The sequence below is a fragment of the Eulemur rufifrons genome, chromosome 15, assembly GCF_041146395.1.
Source record: "Eulemur rufifrons isolate Redbay chromosome 15, OSU_ERuf_1, whole genome shotgun sequence".
NCBI lineage: Eukaryota > Metazoa > Chordata > Mammalia > Primates > Lemuridae > Eulemur > Eulemur rufifrons.
The window spans coordinates 49,731,103-49,755,180 of record NC_090997.1 but is presented as its reverse complement, the minus strand read 5'-3'; the positions used below and the strand labels follow the sequence as shown (position 1 = coordinate 49,755,180).

The 24,078-nt window shown below is 31.9% G+C and overlaps 1 protein-coding gene across 8 annotated transcripts in view; it reads left to right on the top strand.

The window, feature by feature from the left end:
- EPHA7 (EPH receptor A7) overlaps positions 1 to 24,078 on the top strand; it is a 176,479-nt gene that overhangs the window by 131,008 nt on the left and 21,393 nt on the right. For 6 of the 8 annotated variants that reach the window (XM_069487322.1, XM_069487321.1, XM_069487325.1 and 3 more), the window contains exons 6-9: positions 13,062 to 13,186; positions 15,845 to 16,028; positions 21,095 to 21,203; positions 21,846 to 21,901. In XM_069487322.1, the coding sequence (XP_069343423.1) occupies positions 13,062 to 13,186; positions 15,845 to 16,028; positions 21,095 to 21,203; positions 21,846 to 21,901 (474 nt within the window). The remainder of the gene's footprint in view (positions 1 to 13,061; positions 13,187 to 15,844; positions 16,029 to 21,094; positions 21,204 to 21,845; positions 21,902 to 24,078) is intronic. The other 2 variants (XM_069487324.1, XM_069487323.1) reach the window with 1 other exon arrangement.

Here is a 24,078-nt window from a genome sequence, read left to right as displayed (position 1 = left end):
AACTTAGAGGAAGACAAACTGTTTCTGGAAAAGACCAGATATTAAATGTTTCACACTATGTAGGCCATGTTGTCTGTGTGACAATCCCTCACCTCACACATTTTAGCATATTTTAACACAATAGCAGCCATAGGCAATATGTAAACAGGATGCTGCTGTGATCCAAATAAACTTTATTTACAAAAACAGGTGGCTAGCCAGATTTGGCCCATAGACCATAGATCCCTCCTCTGATTGATAAAAGGTGAAACTGGGAACTTATCTTCTTTGTATTTATGTCCTACTTAGTTTTTGAGGTAGTTATTTTTTAGTGGCTGGAGACTATTTAGGAATAAAGTCAAAACTCCATTTGTGGCAAGAGAAGGGGAGGGACAGACGATATGGGAAAGTTTTCAGTCTCCGTCTCTGACTACAAAACAATGTTGGGAGAATTCGGGGAGATCTAAATTCCTGTACTGAAGCACCTGCGTTCAGTAGGAATAGCAAACACATTTTATTAATTGTATTTTTTTTTCCTGTTTTGCATAGTTACTAGTACTAAAGCAGAATTTTTTTCAATACTTTTTCTGTGCAAATATACATTATTTTAACAACATTCTGGGTCAAATACATATTTGTGAGCTGGCTTCGCAATCTGCTATTTATGATATTGTGTCTGTGGTAAATGAAGTCCAAATTACAAATGACTAAATTACAAATTAACTTTCAGAATCAAACTTATTAATAAATTGGTAACTCTGTTTACATAAAACTATGCCTCATAAGCCATCTTTTCCCAGCACATAAAAGTGATCCTTGGGCATTAATCGGCCACTAAAAGCTGCATTAATTTTCTTCTGGTACTAAAATATTATATAGCAATTTTTTGTTTGTTTGTATTGAAAGAGAGTCTTGCTCTGTCACCTGGGCTAGAGGGCAGTGGCATCATCAAAGCTCACTCAAACTCCTGGGCTCAAGTGATCCTCCTACCTCAGTGTCCCAAGTAGCTGGGACTACAGGCATGTGCCACCATGCCTGGCTGCTTTTTGTATTTTTTTTGTAGAACCAGGTTCTCTTGCTCTTGCTCAGGCTGGTCTTGAACTCCTGTCATCAAGCAATCCTCCTACCTCAGCCTCCCAGAGTGCTGGGATTACAGACATGAGCCACCGTGCCTGGCCTTATATAGTAAATTAATGCCACATTGCACCATTGGTATCATATGGTTTTAGGAAATTTAATGCAAATTTCATTCATCCCTGACTTCCTAGGCAGTAGGTTCTACTTTGTAAAGCAACAATTTTAAAATATAAATTGCAAAGCTAATCAAAATGTATTTAGCAGACTATTTTAAACTAAGTGCTTAGTTTGTAGTAGGTTCTTGCAATAAAGTAATAAATCTTGACTGGTAGTGAGAAGTTACTATTAAGCAATGTGAATTTCTTAAATTTATGCACTTTTAAGATGAAATGTATTCAGAGTTACCGGAACAATTTGGATGATAGCTTTTTTTTAATTGTACATTTTAAATAAGGTAATACTTAATGAGTCTTGAGCTACTTTAGTTTTCCTTCCTTTTCACCTGCTCCTCCTGCTCCAGCTCTTCCTCCTTGTTCTTTTCTTCCTCCTTTCTTTACTCTTTTCTTTTATTCTTCTTCTTCTCCTGGAATAATTCAATGTACAATAGGATGGAAATTCAAATTAAATTAATTCTGAGGAGGACCACAGCGATGATTTTGAAAAAATAAATAAAATGAAATGAACAATACCACTAATGAGGAACATCCCTGCAAAAAATAATATCGTTACATCATATTTAAGTAAGTAGGTTGATTTTGATACATATGAGTTTTAGGCCAGGAAAAACTACAGTCCTAAGCAATCGATATCAGAGTAGAGAAAACAAAGAAAAGAAATAGAATAAAAAGAAATAATAAAGTAGAAAAAGTGTGAGATTGATAGCAGACAAAATATAATGGAATTGGTCATTCTCTTCAACCATTTTCAAGAATTTTGACATAGAGTAAATGAACAGTAAAATTATCGAATATTTTTACTGTGTTATGTTTTGTATTATATCAACTTAAATGGATATCACTCTATGATACACCCTTAAATGTTTTGCATGTAATGCAGAGAATTTCAAAAATTTTAAAAATATTTAATTTGATCCAGCAATCCCATTACTGGACATTTACCCAAAGGAAAAAAAGACATTCTATAAAAAAGACATCTGCACTTAACTGTCTATACCAGCACAATTCACAATTGCAAAGATGTGGAAACAACCCAAATGCCCATCAATACATGAGTGGATTAATAAAATGTGGCACATATATATATATACCATTGGAGTACTACTCAGCCACAAAAAACAATGGTGATATAGCACCTCTTGTATTATCCTGGAGAGAGCTGGAGCCCATTCTACTATGTGAAGTATCACAAGAATGGCAAAACAAGCACCACATGTATTCACCATCAAATTGATATTAACAGATCAACACTTAAGTGAACATATAGTAGTAACATTCATCAGCTATCAGGCAGATGGGAGGGAGAAGAGGGAATGGGTATATATACACACCTATTGTGTGAAGTGCACACAGTCTGGGGGATGGACACGCTTAAAGCTCTGACTTGGCTGGGGCAAAGGCAATATATGTAACCTAAACATTTGTAGCCCTGTCATATGCTGAAATAAAAAATAAAAAAATAATTAAATATATTTATCAATAATAATTTGCAGATGCATATTGTATATCTTTACAAAAGATATATGTCTATCCATATGCACACATGTGAAACATTTTTTATGAAACTATATTTACTACTATATGTGATGGAATAAATTTTATTCTATTTTTTAAAAATTTGGTTCCAAACCATTAAATAATTTTACAATAATGAAAAATGCTGTTGCAATAGACAGTTATTTAGGAAATTATAAATGCAGTGTACTCACAGAGCAAGCATACAGTTGGTGTTCAGTTATGCAACTTTTATTCAAATGGAGAAATTATTTATTCTGAATGTATATGATTAACACATGTATGTGGTTTTCCCTTAAGGCAAATCTCACACTCCTCTTTCTTTAATATTTTTTGCCAGTGACCCTGTTCTTAATAAACAACCTATATGTTTTTAAATACATGCTTTACTGTTTCTGGAAAATATACTCAATTTCCTGTATGTTACAATATACAAGGCAATATTTTAAACATTGTGTAGATACTTAGGAAGAGGAACTAATAAACTTAATCACATAATAATATATGTGACTTATATAAAATTACTATGTATATTATTATATAAGAATCATTCATATGTTTTTATGATAGATATAATAGAATATAAATAAACCTTGTCTAACTAAAGGATTACATTGATGTACATCCTGTAAGAAAATACAGTTACAGTGTATCAAAATATAAAATGATGTATAATATAGAAATTCACGTATAAAATTCAAATAGATAGCTATGAAAATTGCAATTAAAGGTACCTATAATATGGCATTTGGACTAAATTAACATCTAAAAATTGTCAAGTGGAATTACAATATTTTTGTGATTAGAATACAATGTAATTCTTTTTATATTTAAAAAACCAACATTATCCAAGGTCAAAGAAAATATGTACAACTTGAAGGGTTGCTCTGATGACCTGCAAGAGAGGTCATAACTGCCTCATACTTCCTGATAAATCATTTCTATAAATAATCTGTCATTAAAGCACCATAGTAATAAAGTTCACCGTATAAATAACATATCCTTTGGCTATGGATTCATGGAAAAAATTAGAGATGGAGCCAGATTGCCTGATTGTCCAAATATGAAAGTGGTTAAAAATCATTTAAATTACTAGTTTCCTCATCACTCAAAATAGTATTCATCAGTATTTTTCTCCCTACTCAATATATATTATACCATTTTGAAAAGGGTGTCATTGTTGGTCCTCTTCTCATTTTCGTAGTTATTTTATTTTTTTACAATGATGAGTTCCTTCTAAATGACTTAACATTGATGTATTACTTTTCCATCTAGCTAGTATATATAAAATACAGTATGAATTATATAAATTGGTCATTTACTGAAATGGATATTGAATAAAAACTGTCAATATAGTATTTAAAATCTAACATTTCCAGCATTGATTGTGGAGAGTGCTGGAATCCCACTTTGAAATAACAAGTCACAATGTATGCTCCTACCAAAGTTTCAAAGGAATTGTTCTCAAACTTATGTGAAAAATGCTGATGCTTGAATCTTATCTTAGAATCAGCATATTCTGGAATGGGTCCCACACATCAGCAATTTTAATACAATGTAAGTATAGGATAATAATAAATTTTTGTAACTCTTATGTGCCAGGAATGGTTTTAAGTATTTAATATGTATTTATTCATTTAATTTCCATGATAATCCTATTTATGAAGTATATATTCTGATAATCTCTGTTTTAAAGCTGAGAAGAAAATGGTCACAGAGAGGTTCAATTCCTTGCTCAAGGTCACACAACAAATAAGCAGTGGACCCCAGGTGCAAACCCAGTAGGCTGGCTCTTTGGCCCATGCTCTTCACTCCCACACTCTGTTGCATCCATTTCAAAGTTTCCTGCCTTCAAGGAGCATCAGAATAGCTGAAGAGATAGAGAAGTATCAAATTATTAAATGCCACATTGTGTAGCCACTCAACTGTAAACAAAAAAGAGTTCCATATTAGCTGTATTAGAGGGAGAATGATTCTAGGTGGTGTTACTTATTGGTGCAGGCTACTGGAGAGAAGAGTATGGGCTCAGTCTTGAACCTGGGTCTATTATTATCTAATGGATATAAAGTTATCTCTTGCAATTATAGATACGATGCCAACATTCCTGACAATTGTTGAAATACATTGTTATACCAAACATTGAATTGTAAATGATTTTTTGGCAGGAAATTTTTTTGTGTGTTTTGCTTTTTACTGCCTTCCAAGAATTTGCAGGCACTTGGTTTATATTTCATCTATATTATAATATTTAGTTTTGCATTTAAATTATTTTTATAAATGCACATTGTAAGTTATTTCCTGAATTACAATATCCTGGAAGGTAGACATGAGATCTCATCATCTTTGCAGTCCATACAACTTTCTTTATACTATGATCAGTTATGAAGAATTGCATGTGGAAGGTATGAATTAATGCAGCTCTCATCAGAAATCAGTAAAAACATTGTTACGGTGATCTTACCTTTTGGGCATTTTGGTGTAACAGTGAAGAGTACTTAAAACTAACACTGGAGTACTTTTAAAAGACACTACTACTCAAAGTACCAATGTATGACAGATAAGTAGCTTGTACCAGAAAGAAAATGATCAAGGAAACTGCAAAGAAGAAGAAATGCTTCTTTCATCAAGAAAATCTTACTAAGAAAAAAATGTCGGCTCAGCAACAACAAAAAAATTGCTAATGACATAGTTGATGTGATCTGACACAAGTTTCTCACCTTCTCATAGACAAACATCTTTCAGGTGCACTTTGTGTAGCCAATCTGCACTTTGTGTGGCAGTGCTCTAGAATATTCTATATAATGATGACTTCATTTAGTCCTCATTTCCTCTTCTAAAGCAAAAACTTTATGTTTTAACAATGGTCACATTTTGCCTATTCAGTTCATATAACCTTACCCACCTCTTCTCACTTGTGAGCACTAGATTTATTTGAAATATTTCCTTCTCCTATTATTCATATTGATACCAGTTTGTCAGCAGTTACTTTACACCAAGTTTGTAAGAGAAAGAGGTGGGGGAAAAAAAAAAAACATATTGGAATACAACACAGCTGATAAAAGAGTGATGCAGAGCTGTATGTGTTAAATGATATAAGTTATAAAATACAGTGCAAATAAAAAAACAAGCTTATGAACTATACTATTAGAATAATACCGGTGTATGTGAAAAACTGGATACATTTGTATTTACCTAGACTATTTCTGGAAGGATACCAAAGAAGTTAGTAAGAGTAGTCGCCTTAGGGAAAGATACTATTGTGACATGGAGACCAGGTTGGAAGAGAATCTCAATTTTTACTCTTTTCTACTTTTTTAATTTTGTAGCATATACATGCATTTGTCATTTTTTAAAAAAGTAATTTAAAAAATCTCTGCTCAGATAGATCTCTTCATATATCTGCATGTTCTAGACTACTGCTTGTTGAGCAAATCCTTGAGGATCTTTTTTTCATCCTTATATCCCAAAACCTAATGTCTTGACACATCATGGATTCTCAAGAAAGATTAAATGAATGAATGATTGCTCAGCTTCTCACTATTTTCTTCTCTCAGGAAGTGCCAGAGCCTAGAATTACTTCAGTGTAGTTGATATCTGGGAATTAGGACTTAAAAACATGGATTAAATCTGAAATCTGCACCTTTCTGAGAGGCTGCTACTGATTAATAATTTCTTAAGGATCAGTTTCTTCACCAGTAAAATAGAACAGACAATACCTACCTCATAGGGTTATATGTTGAATAGAATTAAACTAATAAAAAAGCAGTATTGCCTGTTGATTGAAAAATTAGATAACATGTATGAGTCAATATTAAGTGCTTCATAACCTTCTAAATTTTCATATTAGATCATCATTTAGTTATTCCTTTCTGAGTAGGATTGTTAGGTATAGGAAAGCTAGTTCTGGAAAGTTGCCTAATTTATGCTTACTATATTCAAAATTTTATTTTATCTTTTTTTTTACATTCAGAGAATTTCTATTAAAATAAAACTGTACCGGGGGGGTTACAATTTACCCTTTAATCGGTTGACATTTCAGTCAATACTTTAGCAGAGATTAGGAGTTTCAATATGTATTTAAAACCAATGTCCAATAGTAGCTTCCTCCGCAATCCTCACCTCTTTGCCCCTTAAAGCATTTTACTTAGAAATTTTGCTGGCAAATGCTAACTCCTGTAGTGATTAATTAAATGTCCAAACAATTGATTGCCAATTATCTGATGATAACAGAGAAGAAAAATTTATTCTCAGAAAGATATATTGTTAGATCATTTTTACAATCATTGCTTTAAAGAAAAGGACTGTTCTTAGTTGATCAAATAGTGAAGCAGTGACTTTTGTTGTTTTGGTTATGTATCTTATTACCTTAATGAAAATGTAAGTTATAGATGGATATAACTCACATTTATACTTGACTCGGGCCCTTATCTACTTCATTTTCCTGCTTTGTTAACTCAACAAAAAATTTATTTTTTCACAGAACTTTAAGATCTTACCACGTATTCAAGTTGTCTTTTTAGTAACTGTTCTTTGAATTTATTTAAATATTTATTGTGTTACATAGCTTCTTATGTATTTTACATTTTTTAAAACATTACCATCCTAATTGGTATGTTAAGTAAGTAGTGATGCAAATAACATAATTTAATTCTGAAAAAAAGATCATTCATTTCTCACTGATTTTTTCAACTACTTATTATAGAATGAAACTTTGTTTTAGCCACATATCATCCTTCTCTCCAACCAAAGATAATTTGACAGACATCTATTGCAAATGGATTGCTCATAATTGCTACAGACTCATTTGCCCTTAGTCCCTGTGCTTTTTCTTTTTAGCTAAAATTGTATACTTATTGTTGATACTATTATTACTGACCCTTTTTTTCATAGCCAGGAAATTGAAATTTAGTAGAACTATGTGTTAACATTTTTATACATATATCTACATACCTAGAAATAGAATTGCTATGTCACATGATACTACACTGCACTATGTATACTTATGACTAGTATTTTGTTACTGAAATAAATTTGTATGTTTGTCTTGTAGTGCAAAAGTTGTGTGTTGTAAAATACTAAGCTCCTAATAACACATACATTTGTTGTTTCAAAGAATTAGCAAAAATAAATTCCATACTGATAATGTATAGCAACAAAAGTGGTCAGTAAAAGATTATCGTTTTATTACTGTTGGGTTCTCCTTTAACTTTATTCTAAAGATATTGTCATTTTTACTTTCTGCATTTAACTAATGGAAATCTAACAAATGTCAATAGATTTAACAACTTGATATGAATGATGAAAGGTTATTTCATGTTGGTTGACACATCTTACCTCATTGTATTATTGAAATACATATATATTTTTCCATCCTCTTTCTTTGTTGAAATTCTGTCAGAACTTTTAAGTGTAGGAAAAATGAAGACTGGTATAAATAATTTTCTAATCCAAAATCAAATTCATTAGCTTCATAAAAGTGCTACCACAAAAATATGTTCCTCCGAAATGTATAACAGCATTTTTTTTTCCTATAAAACATTACATTTTGGTCTTAAGATCAATATTCCCTTATTCCCTGCCATTTCAGCATAAAATTTGACATGTCACATTGTTTAACCATGCTATCACTAACCTTTTTTCTTAGACATCATAAAAATTTCAATACTTCTACTTTTGTCTTTACTGTGTGTCTTAGTTTTCTATTACTGCCAAAACAATTTACTATAAACACTTAGCAATTAAAAACAACACTCATTTATTATCTCACAGTTCTATGGGACACAAGTCTGGGCACAACAAGGCTCAGCTGGATCCTCTGCTGACTGCCTCAGAAGGCTGAAATCAAGTTATCAGCTGGTCTGGGCTCTTATTTGAAGGCTCTGGGGAAGATCTACTTCCAAGCTCATTCCTGTAGTTGGCAGGACTTGGTTCCTTTGCTCTTGTAAAACTGAAGTCTCCATCTCCATGCCTGTCAGCCCAGGCCAGTCTATTCCTAAAGGCTGCTTCTCTGTCTTCTCATGTTTTCCTTGTCCCCTCCCCACCAGTAATGGCAGGTTTATTCCCTATCATGATTCAAATTCCTGACTTCTCCAGCATCTGTGTGTGCTTTTAAGGGCTCATGTTATTAGATTGGGTCCACTGGGAAAAATCCAGGATAATCTCTTTATTTTAAGGTCTATTAGATTAAACATTTTCGATGTTGCTTTTGCCATGTAATTTTTATATTCACAAGTTCCATAGATTAGGGTCTGGACATCTTTGTGGAACCATTCTTCCTACTATACTGTATTTTAAAATTGTCTTTTTTCTCAGCCTTTAGAAATTTAGAGATAATAAATTTATGCTGTTTTAAGCCAAAAAAAAATTTAAAAATAAATAAAATAAAATTGTCTTTTTTCCTACTTCATGCTAAGAAATTTACCCTTACATGTAGGTAAACCTAACATGTTATGGGGGGTGGAATGTAGCCCTTATGAATATATCCTGTCCTGTAATTTAAATATCTTTTGTAATTGGATTTTAATTGAAAATTGATTAAAATCAAAGATCACATATAAGTGCCTGAAGCTCAAAATCTCTAAAATGCTGATTGGTTCAGGTCAGTACATAAACCTACTATTCTTGTTACTATTTTTCTTTTTTTTTTTTTTTTTTTGAGACAGAGTCTCACTCTGTTGCCCAGGCTAGAGTGAGTGCCGTGGCGTCAGCCTAGCTCACAGCAACCTCAAACTCCTGAGCTCAAGCGATCCTCCTGTCTCAGCCTCCCAAGTAGCTGGGACTACAGGCATGCGCCACCATACCCGGCTATTTTTTTCTATATATATTTTTAGCTGTCCATATAATTTCTTTCTATTTTTAGTAGAGGTGGGGTCTCGCTCTTGCTCAGGCTGGTCTCGAACTCCTGAGCTCAAACGATCCGCCCACCTCGGCCTCCCAGAGTGCTAGGATTACAGGCGTGAGCCACCGCGCCCGGCCTCTTGTTACTATTTTTCAATTCAAAACCTCATACTAACAAACTTTCTTCACACATTTACTTTTTTTCCTTTCATTAGACTTTTGCTTTCCTTTTTCATCAACTTTATCAACTTTGTTTTTATGCTGTTGAAATTTGCCACTTTGAACTCTGGAAACCATTTTTGAATTTCCTAAGATCATCTCTCATTGCCATTTATGAAGATTCCCAATATGATTAATAATGTCCTCCATGGCTTACTCTGTTTTATATTTTATGTATTTGTTGTGTCTTATGTCCCTCATAAATCTTGAAGATCCTTATGGTCAAAGAAAGTTCCATCTGTTTCTTCAGTTGAAATACATTTTTATATTTAAATATTTCTAGAAACTCAAGTGAGAAATGACTGTTAATCATTGTTAGAAACCCTACTAAAAGTTCACATCAAAAAGTTCCTCTGTATATAGTATTTGTTTTCCTACATTTTTCAATTCAGGAACTTTATTAGTACTGGTTATTAGCTTCACATCATTTATTAGCTTCACATCAATTCCAATTACAATATATTTAATTTCATTTTTATAATTATAAAAATTATAATTTAAGTGTCATGACACCTAATTGTTTCTTAAATATGCATATAATTTAGTTGTATACATTGCCTTTTCAGAGATGAATTTAGATTGTAGTTAATGGAATATTTTGGTGTAAGAGTAAGCACATTCTTAGTGAAATTTTTACGATGTTATTAATTTAGATCAAATATATATTAACCATAGATATCATTGTGTTTTAAGATTAGCATACCTTATGACACTTCAATTTTACTTTAATGTATAACTTTATTTGAAAATAATGACCTTGTTAGAATCTGACAAGATTAGAGATGTTTTTGTTTATAAGCTGTATATCCTGTGAGTTGTATATTCTTTATGCCTGAGATATTGAAACACGAGGGAAAATATAATCCGTTTTCTTCTACCAAATGTTGTATTTGAAGAACTAAGACACAGAGAGATTTTTCCTATCCTGTGGTTTATCCATTCTCAAGGGCCATGTGCTAGTACTTCCATTTCTGACCCTCTTAAAATGTATGACTTGATATAGAATCAGCAAGGGATTAAAAAAAAGAAATATACAAGAAATCAAGAGTATAGTCACTTACAGATATGGCTCCTTGTGCAAAAGAGGGAAAATACATTGTAGCATACTACACTGTTAGCATTGTGATATGAGTTTCAAAATATTATATATTTCAAATTTATTTGGGGGTGCCTTTCTTTTCCCCAGTCTCTACTACAATTTTATTGGTAAAATTCCTTTTCCAGGATGAAATAATGAATATAATTTTAGTGTGTAACTTGCAGAAATCATTTGGTTTTATATTTAGATCTTGCTTTGATGTATCAGAAACTAAATGAGGTAGATTTATACCCCAAGTCTCTTCCATAACTTGAAGAATTCAGTGTCTCCTGCCTCTTTCACTATACTGTTAGAAATGGAAACCAAGCAAAATGTCTTATAGTTTTACTTAAACTGAAAATCGCATTAAACTATGTGTGTTATTTGAAAGAGACCTAGAGATTACACAGACTAACTCTATAACCTATTTTCTGATAACCTATTTTTAAACGGCACACATAAATTGTAAACCCTGATCAGAGACTAGCAGCCCTATTAGGTAACTCAGTGTATTGACTCTTGCATTATTCTTGCCTGTGCTGCATTGTATTTTTTTTACTAATTAAAGTTAAAATACAATTTTTAATGATTTTTCTTAAGTTATATTCTTAGAGGTTATTTGTTAAGTAGAATCTCACTTCACAATTAGTTGGGATTTATGTGTCCCAAGGCCACAGCCTAAAGAAGCAGCCTCTTGAATTTAGCAGTCTGCTGATACGTACTAAGCATGTTATGAGTGGGGAGACATATCACTCTAGAGATGAGTTTTTTACTGCATATATTCAGGTTTAAAAAGTTGGGATAAAAATAATATTTTTTATTAGAAAACAGCTTCATTGAAATATATCAGAAATGCGTTTAGCCTGTAAACACAGTTTGTCGAGTACTTTGGCTGCATATCCTTCAAGGGAAAGCTGTCCCACTTAATCTGCTCTAGTTATGCTTTTGTTAGTATTCTGGGAGAAAATAGGAGGCATGCATCTTCCATGTCCTTCCTTCAAAATCGCCAAGCTAGAAAGAAGTGAAAAATGTGCTTTCTAAACATTGATGCAAGAAAATATTAAGAAGTAGAAGAAACAAAATAAAGCCAAAGGGATAAACATTGGAAGGTTGCTTAAACGGCTTTGGTCCCATATAATTGCTTTTCTGTCAGCAGGATTATTAACAATTTCAGACATCTGAAAATTAAATTAACAGCCTGAAAATATTTTACAAAATGAGATAGAGCATGATACATGGAACATAATGACCCCACTGAAATTCAGCCAAGCCAGAGCAGCTACTCATTTAGACAGAGTAGACAACTAGTTAATCATCACTGAGCAAATTAGACAGAGCAAATTAGTTTGCTACATTCCACAGACTTAGCTACCAAAAAGAGTATATGTCGCTAATTAGAATGAAAGAACTCTAAGCATATTATTATCTATATAGAAAGGGAAAGCAAGATTGTCGCTTCGAATTGCTCCTTTCAAAGCTTGAAGCCTAGGTTACGTAGGTATAAATTACATATGCAAGAGTCTGTATGTGTATGTATGTGTGTTCATGCACATATATTAAGTAGCAGCAGTTGTGGCATTTTCTCAAACCTTGACCTAATAAAGTATAACAATTTTTCCAAGGTTACTTGGAATTCTTTGGGAATACGCACACACAAATACACACACTCTCACACACAGCAGCACAAAATGAAATATGAAAACATTTCAAAAAGTATGATCCGTTTAATTGAAGATTAAAGTAGCCATTTCATTTACTTTTTCTTTCATAATATTAAATTATTTTTTTCTTTTTCTTTTAAAATGTGTATTGCTTTTGCATGTGAAATAAATATTTGGACTTAGTTTATCACTGGAGATTAATCTGAAATCATATTTTCTAGCCCTAATTAGCATTCATTTGCTTAATTGTCATTCTCAGCCCCATCATTTCCATTTTTCACTAACTTGAACAATGCTATCTTCTCCTGTTTGCACTTTAATTTAAATTTCTATTAAGGTTTATGAACAGTAATAAGGTCCTGTTTGAATATTCATTAGCTTCTGAATTGTGAGCTATGAAAAGGTGCTTTCTTTTACCTTAATGAAACTGGCACAGCATGGGACTGATCAGTTGTGACATTTGATTTGAGGCATCCAGTGAATTTTCTCTTTGTTTATTGACACATCTTGTCCAAACAGCTCCCTCGCAAGTGAGCGGAGTAATGAAGGAGAGAGTGCTGCAGCGGAGTGTCGAGCTTTCCTGGCAGGAGCCAGAGCATCCCAATGGAGTCATCACAGAATATGAAATCAAGTACTACGAGAAAGTAAGTGCTAAGAGCAGGTGAAATGTACAGAAACGTGCGGTGTGTCTCATGTCATCCGACCGTATCGTAGACTGAAGTTGGTCGTTACGCCAACTATCTGGGACTACTTCAAACGTGTGGTTAATTTTAGCCACTTTTAATAACCACCTCCCTGAATCCCTGGTTCATCATTTTCATTGTGATTTCTGTGTATTAAGTTTCTGTGTTACACAAATGAAAATATTCCATTTGTAGTGTATTTATTTATTCAGTTTTTGATATTATAATAATTAGATGTGGGATGTTTTAGTACCACAGAAACCACACAGCCAAATGCATTTTTGGAAAATGTTTCTTTTAGTATATCTGTTTGGGCCATTAATGATTTATTTAATTTAGGTTTCAGTGATAATGATGATTCCCTCAAATAATTTACTAATATAAAATAAGAATATTTTTCATAATAAATATGTAATATTCTCCAGACTTATGGATCAGATGAGGTTATTTCACTCCTTCAAATTCTTCCTGAATTTTACTTCATATATGTTATATTAATCATGTCTACAACTTCTTTACTCCCCTCCCTCCAAGAAAAATAGTATGACTAAAAAACAAGTGCTACCTTTTTAATCTCCTTACAACAGCTAAATTTTAGTAAGTAGTGATACATCTGAGTATATGAGCATATTTGTTTTTCTCTCATTTGGAAAGAGAAATATATGTATATATAATACTTATATGTAATATATATCCTATCCACAATTTATGATCGGAAAGCTCAACCTCACAGAAACACCTGGTTCAAGGTTTGAAACATGAAAACTATTACTAGTCCTAACATAAATAGTAATTATAAGTATTACTATTATGACTTAACTGAGTTAGTTGAAGTGCTGTAATATACATAGCCATTTTAACCATTTTTGACAGAATTACAAAATAGAGGCCTAAAGCTTTGGAAAAATTTGGTGTTGAGTTGACTTGATTGAATGAATTTAAATGTACATGGTGCATTGGTAAGGGATACTTTTCTCTTTGAAGAAAGAACAGTTTTAAATAAGGTTAGTTTTAATGTTCAGATTCAATTTAAAATATTTTTCCTATTATTTACATTATATATTTATAAGTTCACAGCCAAAGCTGAATTTTATATGCTACATTTCTTATCCCACCAAATGTATTTCAGAGGGGATCATTGTTTTTAATGCTCTTTTTGTTATATATGTTTTTCCATAACAGTTATTAGGTCCCTGCTGAAATTATATCAAATTTAAAAAGCAATAAAGCATTTTTAAAACATATAAGTTAGGTGGTGTTAGTAAATTTTCTCACAATGCAAATCTGAAATATTTTGCAAATCCTTGTTTTCAAATAAATCTGTTCAAATAATTATTATTTTGCCTGACAGAAATAGAATGTATTTACATTTGCAAAATTTGCAGACTAGGCAATTATTAGAAGACAGTAATAATATTGTATTACATTGTATTGTGATGTGTCCAAGAATGTGATCTATCATTGTGACATCTAATATGAGTTATGCCTAGTTTTATATTTGAGATAAATATATATAATACCACCTATAATTTTTATTCATGATTATAATTAAGAGAATCAAAGATCACTAAAGGTTCTAAATTGAGTTTAAGTATATATTTATTCACACTTTTGCAAATATCAGTGTGATGCCAAATTAAACAATCGGAATGACATTTTCAGATTTCAAAGAATAATTTTATTGCCTGATCAAGTTGAACACAGGTATTCATTATAGAACAAATGAGATCTAAAATTGTATATTATGAAGTATAATTTTATAAGTTTTATTCATAAATAGTCTAAAAGAGTCACATCAATGATGCTTTAAATTTGTATTCATTTATATATTACTTTGGTGGAGTTTTTTTATATGCTTGAATTTTTATATTTAATTCTTATACTTGTCATATATATGTACATAAAATGTGTTTGTTGCTTATAGGATGAAAAACTTGATAAAAAAACATAACTTTATTATTCTGATAAACTCTGTACACCTCAGTTTTTACATCTGATGAGGAAATTGAACTAAATGATGTTTGAAATATTGTCCAACCATAAATCATATGATTTTAATGTTTATATTGATAATTTTAATTTTGAAATACTTCATCAAATACTACACTGCAGAAATGGTTTTATTCTGTGAGAAATGCAGTTTTTATTGAAAATAATATATCAGTGTGGTGATGGTATAAGCTGAATTTCTTGATTTAATAACTTTCTTAATTTTTACCATATGGCTTTTTGCTTGCTGAATAACATTCAGGAAAAAAATTAAGACAACTACATTATGACATGAACACCTTTACAGGTGTGCTTATGTTTTGACCAGTAGGACATTTGATTTTATTATGGCTAAATAGTTCTTGCCTCTATGCCCTGTCCTAAAAAGCAAAGGCTCAAAACATAATAAATGTTTTAACAAAATTATTTCTCCTTGAAATTTATAGAACAAAGGCATGTGTTTCACATTTATATTTTATATTAACTTAGGAACAACTCTATAATATTCCACAACGTACAGTGTAGCCTCTACAAAAACAGAGCAGAAAGCTGAAATAAATTGCAAGAATTGGTTGTCAGATTATCTTGTTGCAATCCCAATTAAATATTTCCTGTAAATATCATTTCTAGGATCAACGGGAACGGACCTACTCAACAGTAAAAACCAAGTCCACTTCAGCCTCCATTAATAATCTGAAACCAGGAACAGTGTATGTTTTCCAGATTCGAGCTTTTACTGCTGCTGGTTATGGAAATTACAGTCCTAGACTTGATGTTGCTACACTAGAGGAAGCTACAGGTAAAATGTTTGAAGGTAATTATACCTTTGGTTTGGATTCTTATTCTCAATAACACTAGCATATATTTATTTTCAATATCAAGGGTGATGATTTGAAGCAAGATAATTTTTACATATAAAGGTAAATATATATGCATATATATCTACTTTGTAAAAGTTGTTCATAATATTAATTTAACATTTGTTGGTTTAGTAATTTTAGAACCTTGTGATTTAAATTAGTCTCCTTAACACAGACTGGATATTTTTTTTTAAAAAAAAAAAAGGTGAAGTTAGAAACAGAAGCAGGACTCATTCATTTTATGGGTTGACACAAGATATTTTTGTAGACCTCAAAAATGTTCTCACTCTAATTGTGTCCATCAAAGTTGCTCCTTCACAGAAAATTCCAAATGAGGCAAGAATGTAAACCAGGGTGGACAAGAGAAAGATGGTATCTAAGAACCTATGTTAATTTAAGCTACTTGCCCTTTAGCAATGATTTCAAAAATTGGAGTTCAGGAAGAAGATCTTAGAAATTATATTTCTTTTATGTTTGCCATTTCTCTTTTCATTTTTGTTACAGGATACTAAAGAATATATTTAAAATATATATGAACTATAAAGAAGATAACTAAATGAATATCCCACTACTCAGACTAAAAATAGAACATAACAATATTGTTGAAGCCCTTTTATAATTTTGCTTACATTTTCTAATGAAATATAAGATTGTATAGTAAAAATGCATATATATATATATATATATATATATTATATAAACAAATAAGCAGGAATATGTTGGGATGCATGCCCCAGTTTACTGTCAGACTGCAAGTTCAGAACACGTTAAGTGCCCTGCTGGCTGCCCTTCACCTGGGCTGAGGTCTCAGTGTGTGTTTCTGTATTTTGCAGTTTCTGATTCCTCCTGATGTTACTGCTCAGGCTCAAGCTTCCCCCAGCTGTTACCTCCTCTTGCCAATCGAGCATTCCTCCAAAATTCTAAACAAAAGCAAGATGAAAAAATGTTACATGATTTTCTTTCCTCAATTAAAAAAATCAAATCATAAATTTTGATAAAAGTTATTTTGACTTCAGAGAAAGATTTTTATAGATCTGTAAAAGGTGGATTAAATTGACAAATATACTGTGCATTAACTAATGCTTGTTAAGTTTCCTGACAGTGTTCTCCTTTCAAAATATTTTGTAACATTTTAAAATAACTTTAAAAAGTATGCTGAAATCAATTTGTAATATAAAACATTTACATAGAATTGTAAACATAATTGCATCAATTTAAAAATTTGTCACATAAATTGGTGCGATGAACTTGATGCCATTATCATTCATGATTACCATTTTTAAATGGAGTACGTAAGACCATGAGAGTATCTAAGTTTAGTGGCCCCCAAAACATTAAAGCATTTTCAATTGAGATTTCAACATCTAAACATTTGAGTGGTTAGTGCTAAAATGTGCTGTTATGGTTTTCGTCTCAGACTTATATCATGATTATCACCTTGAGATTATAAATATAAGATACTTCAATTTATGCTTTTTCATATTCTAATGACTAGCTTAAACTTAAATTAGAAATGTCAATTAGTTATCTCACATTTACCTAAACATTCCTTATCATTTACACATGTTCATTTATGCCTTTTCCTGACTTGTAAATTGAGAATATTGGGTCAAACTACTATTTATTCAGTGCTTCATTATTTAATAAAGAAGTAACCAAGACTCCTAGAAATTAGTTAAAGTAATGGAACTTGAATGATCACATGAAATGTTAAAAATAGATTTTTGCATTAGAAGAACTTGGTGATTTTTATCATTGGCATGTTCTCTCCCACTGGCATGTAAAGTTGATGAAAGAAGGATTCCTATCTCCATCTCTTGCTATTTGTCTTGCCAATGTCTTGTGTGGGTTTTAACACATAGAGGGCAAGGAGTAAATAAGCAATGAATGAATCTCTCACATTCATTGACATAGAACAGATTATCAGTATCAAGCAGTGTTATAAACAGATGCCTGGTTTCCAATCTCAGCTCTGCCATGTCCAGTTGTAGGACTAGTTCTCTGTGCCCTAATTGCTAGGGTAGCAGCAGCCAACTCGCAGCATATTCTGAGGATTAAATAAGTTAATATACACAAACTGCCCGGGATAGTGCCTAGCAGGAAAAGTCTCAAGTTATCATCTCTTATTATTTAGCACAGTCATTCTCAAACGTTTTCATCTCAGGGACACTTTTACTATTAAAAAGTGTTGACGACCTCCCACAAATTTTGCTTACGTGTGTTATATTTATGGATATTCAACACATTAGAAATTAAAACACAGCCTTTAAAAACACAAGCACACACACACATTTCATTAGCCATCAGAGTGATGACATTATCACATGTCATATACCTTCTGGAAAATTCAACTGAGTACTTGTGAACAAATGAGAGTGAAAAAGGCAAATAACGTCTTCCTATTATATGAAAATAATTTCGACCTTGCAGATTCCCTGAAAAGCTTTTGAGGACCCTCATGGATTCCCAGACTACCCATTGAGAACTACTGAGTTAGCACAAGAATCAGTGCAAAGAATTAGGGATGCAGGGAGACACATGGCACAGTTGGTGCTCCCTATTGAAAGTTCAGTGAAAGACAGGTACACAGATTCAGGCCACACAGTTAAGACCCAGGAGAGGGCATGGCCCACTGTTATCAGCAGTGACTCATTGTGCTAGGAAGCAGGGCAAGAGGGAAGATACCACTGAAGTCACCTGAGCATTGTTTGAAAAAAGAAATTTACAATATTCGATAGCACAATAAAGTGACTATAATCAACAGTAAGTTAGGGTATACTTTAAAATAACTAAAATAGTGGACTTGGAATGTTCCCAATACAAAGAAATGCTAAATGCCTGAGGTGATGGAATTACCCTGATTTGGTTAATTCACATTGTATGACTGTATCAAAACGTCCATGAACTCCATAAAGATATACAACTGTTATGGACCCATAATAATTTTTAAATTATGTAACAATAGCACACAATAGCATCTTACATATGATGTAATGACTTCTCTTGTTATGTAATTTTAGTTTGAATAAAAACGTGAAAATATCAACTTAAAAATGTTTAACTAACAATCTATTCCATTGCACATATTAAATACATCCTAAAATTCCCTTCTATGCAAAGTCAAATCTAGTGTTTTTACAATTTTAACCCGTGGTATTCTGATTACAGCCATTACAAATTACTTTTAAAATGTATTACCCATAAAATAAATGAAAATATTAATCATAATGTTACCTATGGAAAGTTTAAAGTATAGCCATAACTATATATAAAAATGGATAAATAAACATTCACAAATTCTGTTTCAGCATTCACCTGAGTTCAGTGTTCTCACTGGAGTTCTGTTTCTAAAGCTTAGGGAAGAACTGAGTGTAAGACAAGCAAGGAATTAGACCCATGGGACACATTGATTGAATGGAAAGAATTTCTACACATATGTGTGTAATTTTTTCCTTCCTCATGAGTAGAGCTACTCCATTCTTTTTCCCCTCTTAATTTGTATAAAAAGCCAGGTAAAAAGAAAAAAAAAATCAACCAGACAAAACAAACAAAAATGCTTGAAGCCATCTTTTGTCTTTTGTATGATAATAGGCTGTAATTCATAAATTAAAGCTTGAAAGTTGTTTTCTTCTACTTCTGTTTTTTTATTTTAACCTTTGTTTAGTTCCCTCGGGGAGCAAATCACCAGGTGGTGAATTAGGGAGTGTGTATAATATCTTTGTTCAGAAGCCATCTATTAACCCAAGGCTATTTTTACTGTTTTTCAATTCGGGAACTATCTCTTCTTAGCATAGATGTGCAAAATTAAGAGATAAGTTGTCAAAAGGAGACAGACATAGATAAACAAGAGAAAGGCCAATCCAAAAAAGCTTTATGCTGTCTATTGTGGCCAGATATATTCTGCCTACATATGATTTACTACTCCAGAGACCCAGTCCCTTGTCACCAACAAGAAGGAGTGGTATTTTTCCATCCTGCCTTAAATCAAAGATTATAGCTGTTGATTGTTTGAGAGTAAGCAAATTATATTAGTTTGACATTATATATTATTTGATATTTGCAACTGGATTATTTATTGGAATATATATTTCATTGTTTTTGTGTCTGATGATTTTATGAAGTCTATACTGGTATTGAAAATATACTCTGGGGAAAATATGACTAATTTGGAAAAATGGAAGTGATAAGTTCATGTCACTTTGAAATATCTAAATCAGAGGCTGTTTTTAAAGAACATGCAAACATATACTTGTTCCCAAAGAGACTCTCAGAAAGATCTAGCTGGGCTTGCTTTAATGAGCATAGAAGAATCACTTAGTATTGTACAGCAGAAAGTATCTATAATTAGATAATGATAAAGGTTTCTTTAAAAGTACTTGCAGAAAGTTTGCTCTTTCATACATAGGCTAGCTGCTCTGTAATCTTAAACTCTCAAATGCATTTACCAGATACTTTATAAGAATAAATACAAGTAATTTAGCTCATATTGTTTCCTGAATTATAGTGGACTATAAATTTATGAAATTTTGCTATGATTACATGATACTTTTTATATAAATTGATGATATGAGAGATAAAGCCTTCAGTGTACATTAAGGTGCTTTAAAAAATACATGGGGTATGTATTTCGGTTCCTATTTTACATACCAGAAAAACAGACACAGAGGGATCAAATGCCTTGTTGAGGAACAGGTATTTAATATCTCTTGCAGATCAAATGTGTTTACCTCTTGATTCATAACTAAGCTTCCAGTAACTAACCAGGGGTATAGTCATTCAATAGGCATTTATAGGTTTATTTTTTAGCTGATAAACAGAAATAATGAAAGCGTTGTCCTTACCACTTCTTTAAAATGCAGAAATAAACATTTATTTGTAATAAATGTTTACATTAGTTATAATATAATGCATTTATTGAAAATTAGAAGTGAATTAAATAGAACATATCTCTTATTTTATTTAACCTCTCAAGTTCTCGCATGATGTCAAGAGTTTCCAAGCCTGTTTTCTCTGTTTATAGCGACAGCCGTCTCCAGTGAACAGAATCCGGTTATTATCATTGCCGTGGTTGCTGTGGCAGGGACCATCATTTTGGTGTTCATGGTCTTTGGCTTCATCATTGGAAGAAGGTAGAATACAAATTAGTTCTAATTTCTATCATAAAATATATTGATTTTTCAGAATTATGTCAGCCTATTACTTATTGATTTAGTATATTAGAATTTTACATAGTAAATGCAAAGGTTCTTTGATATTAAACTTTAGAGATCAATAAATTGTCATTCTCCCAAGACCAAAATACAGTATGAATTTGATCACTGCTTCTAGTTTAAAGAGAATGAGTACTGTGATTTCTGTTGGGTGAATTTTTTTGGTTATTTTAAGAGTTAGGTTTCCATAATAAATGTAGAAGATAGAGGGGGAAAGATTTACTCTTAGTTATTAAAATGAAAGTTTATGGAAACCATTTAGCATGTTTTTATTTTCAGAATGAAGTGTAAGTAAATATTCACTCATTGATAAATCTATATCCACCAAAAAATGTTTCTTTTGCATTGTATCACACAAAGCATTTGTTTCTGTGCATTTTTTAAGTCATTAGAATTGCTATATTATTATTAAATGGGTTTATAACTATGGACAGGAAGTTTTTGTATTTAGTTTATAGCTGTAACAAGTATGTTATTAAGTAACTAACGTATATTGTACTGAATTTTAAATATATAAAGTAAGATTATTGATTGAGACTTCACAAATTTGCTTTTTTCCAGGCACTGTGGTTATAGCAAAGCTGACCAAGAAGGAGATGAAGAACTTTACTTTCATTGTAAGTGTTTGGCTTTTCTTTATTATTATGTACCCCTATTAATACAGAAATCTGGTTGTAGTATTGGCATTAACAAATTCCTCATGCAGCATGCTTGAAATTATATAATGAGCTCAAAAGTTTGCTTTAAAGCACTTGAACAAGATATTTGGAATGAAAATCATGTGATGTGAATTTGAAAAAATAAGATATATTCAGAAATGTAATAAAACTGCAAGAGTATTCAGCTGCTTGTACATCACAATTTTTCCTTTTGCAAACTTTACCCAAGTGTTTCTTACCATACTAATAATAATCCATTAAATGTTGCATGTCCCCATGATGTAGCTTAGGGATGCCATTTCAAGTTATAAGGATAGGTACTTTTTTTTCCATCCAGTGAGCCATGCTACCATGAGACGCAAAGTTAAAGAGCATCTTTCTCTATGGCTGCTATAAATTATGTATCACCAATAGATATTTCATAGGACATAAATAGTATGATAATAGGATACAATCCTCTGATGTTTTCCTGAGTTAGCTGATTCTTCAAAGTTCATTTTAGAAATCATATTTAGAAGAGAGATTAGGAACCCAAAGAAAGTAGATGCCCATCTGCAGTAATCTTATTCTCATTGCGATGTGGATGGCAAGTGAAAATAAGACCTGTGTCAGTAAATGTTCTTACTTTATGCAGGCAAAATAGAAACCTAACAATCAAGTGATTTCAGTTTGGATAATTAATAATGTTCCTACCCAAACCCATTATTCCTATTTTTAATCCTTAAAAATATTAAAAACCAATTTTATTATGTTTTTCATAGTAGCTATGGTCTTTACTAAATTTTCTCATGCATAGATAAATTTCCTGTGACGTAAGGATTATATTTCTATTGTGTTATTTAATAGATTCTTATGTCAGTATCTAAAAGATATTGTCTTGTCCCTAAAGTCATAAGAATATCTAACCATCAATCATGAATTTCTTTTTTTTTTTTTTTTAAAGAGTCCAAATGAAAATGTGTGGTCTAAATACACAAACAGTAAATGCTGTCATGCTAAATTTTTTCAATGTGTCTACATTTTTGAACCAACAGTTACTTTGACTTTAAGTTTTCAAAAGAAAAGTAGTTTTATATGACACAGATCCAAACTGAATATGAGATTCTGTGGAATAACCACCACTGCAGGCAGGAAGGCTATGTGGGATATTGCAGATTACTACAAATTAAGGTTAAAGGTATGACCAGAAGTGACTTTATCCTGAAGTTTAATCTTACTTTCATGGACCATTTCAAGGCCAGGGGAGGGCCCTAACAATTTTGTATATGTAATCATGTGTCCTTTCCCTTAAAGAAGGTATCCCAAATTGTATAAGGTTCAAGCCTCACAAAACTTGAATCCACCCCTGATTATGACTGAATATGTGTGATTCTTCATCCCATTTGGAATTATTTGATATGCTCCCAATGTCGGAGCTTGCTTTTGCTAATCTGGCATTGATTTTCCTGAGACAAGCCTCAGTGAAGATAGTACCACAAGTACTTTATAGCAACAAGATATACAGAAAACGAGAAAGTTACATTTTTTTTGTTTCATTACATGAGAGAATATTTTTAACACTTCAGACAGGAAGGAGAGGATCAAAACTTAAATGCCTAAATTTTTATTTGTAGTGTAAAATGTATATAGAAAAATACCATAAGGCTATAGTTTCTAGAATCCCTGATCCTACCCATATGTGAATAATTTTAAAGGCACAGTTATTCAATATTACCATAATCAATATGTAACTTTTCTTTCATTTATTGAGAATATCTGAAACATCCCAAAGTTATCACATACAATAGTTTATTTGCTTTTAACTTGAAGTTTAACGCAGAAGGTAAATTGAAACATGGCTTTATCTAAAACTTGTTGTATAGCCTATGCTTGTCATCATGCAGTTTTAATATTTTGATGTCATTCACTTCTTTCACATTTCACATCCAGTTTCTAATCAGAAAAAAATATAGCTGCATGTCTTACTTGCTAATATAGACAAGATAAGTTTGCTGTGTATAAGCCGTTTTCATCTCTAGAGCAAAATATCAATGGTGGTTTTAAGATGTTTGACTTTCATAGGAAATGTAAATAAGATATTAAAACACAAAAAGCTCATGCTGTTAAATTGGGATAAGCAACACACCAGAATATTC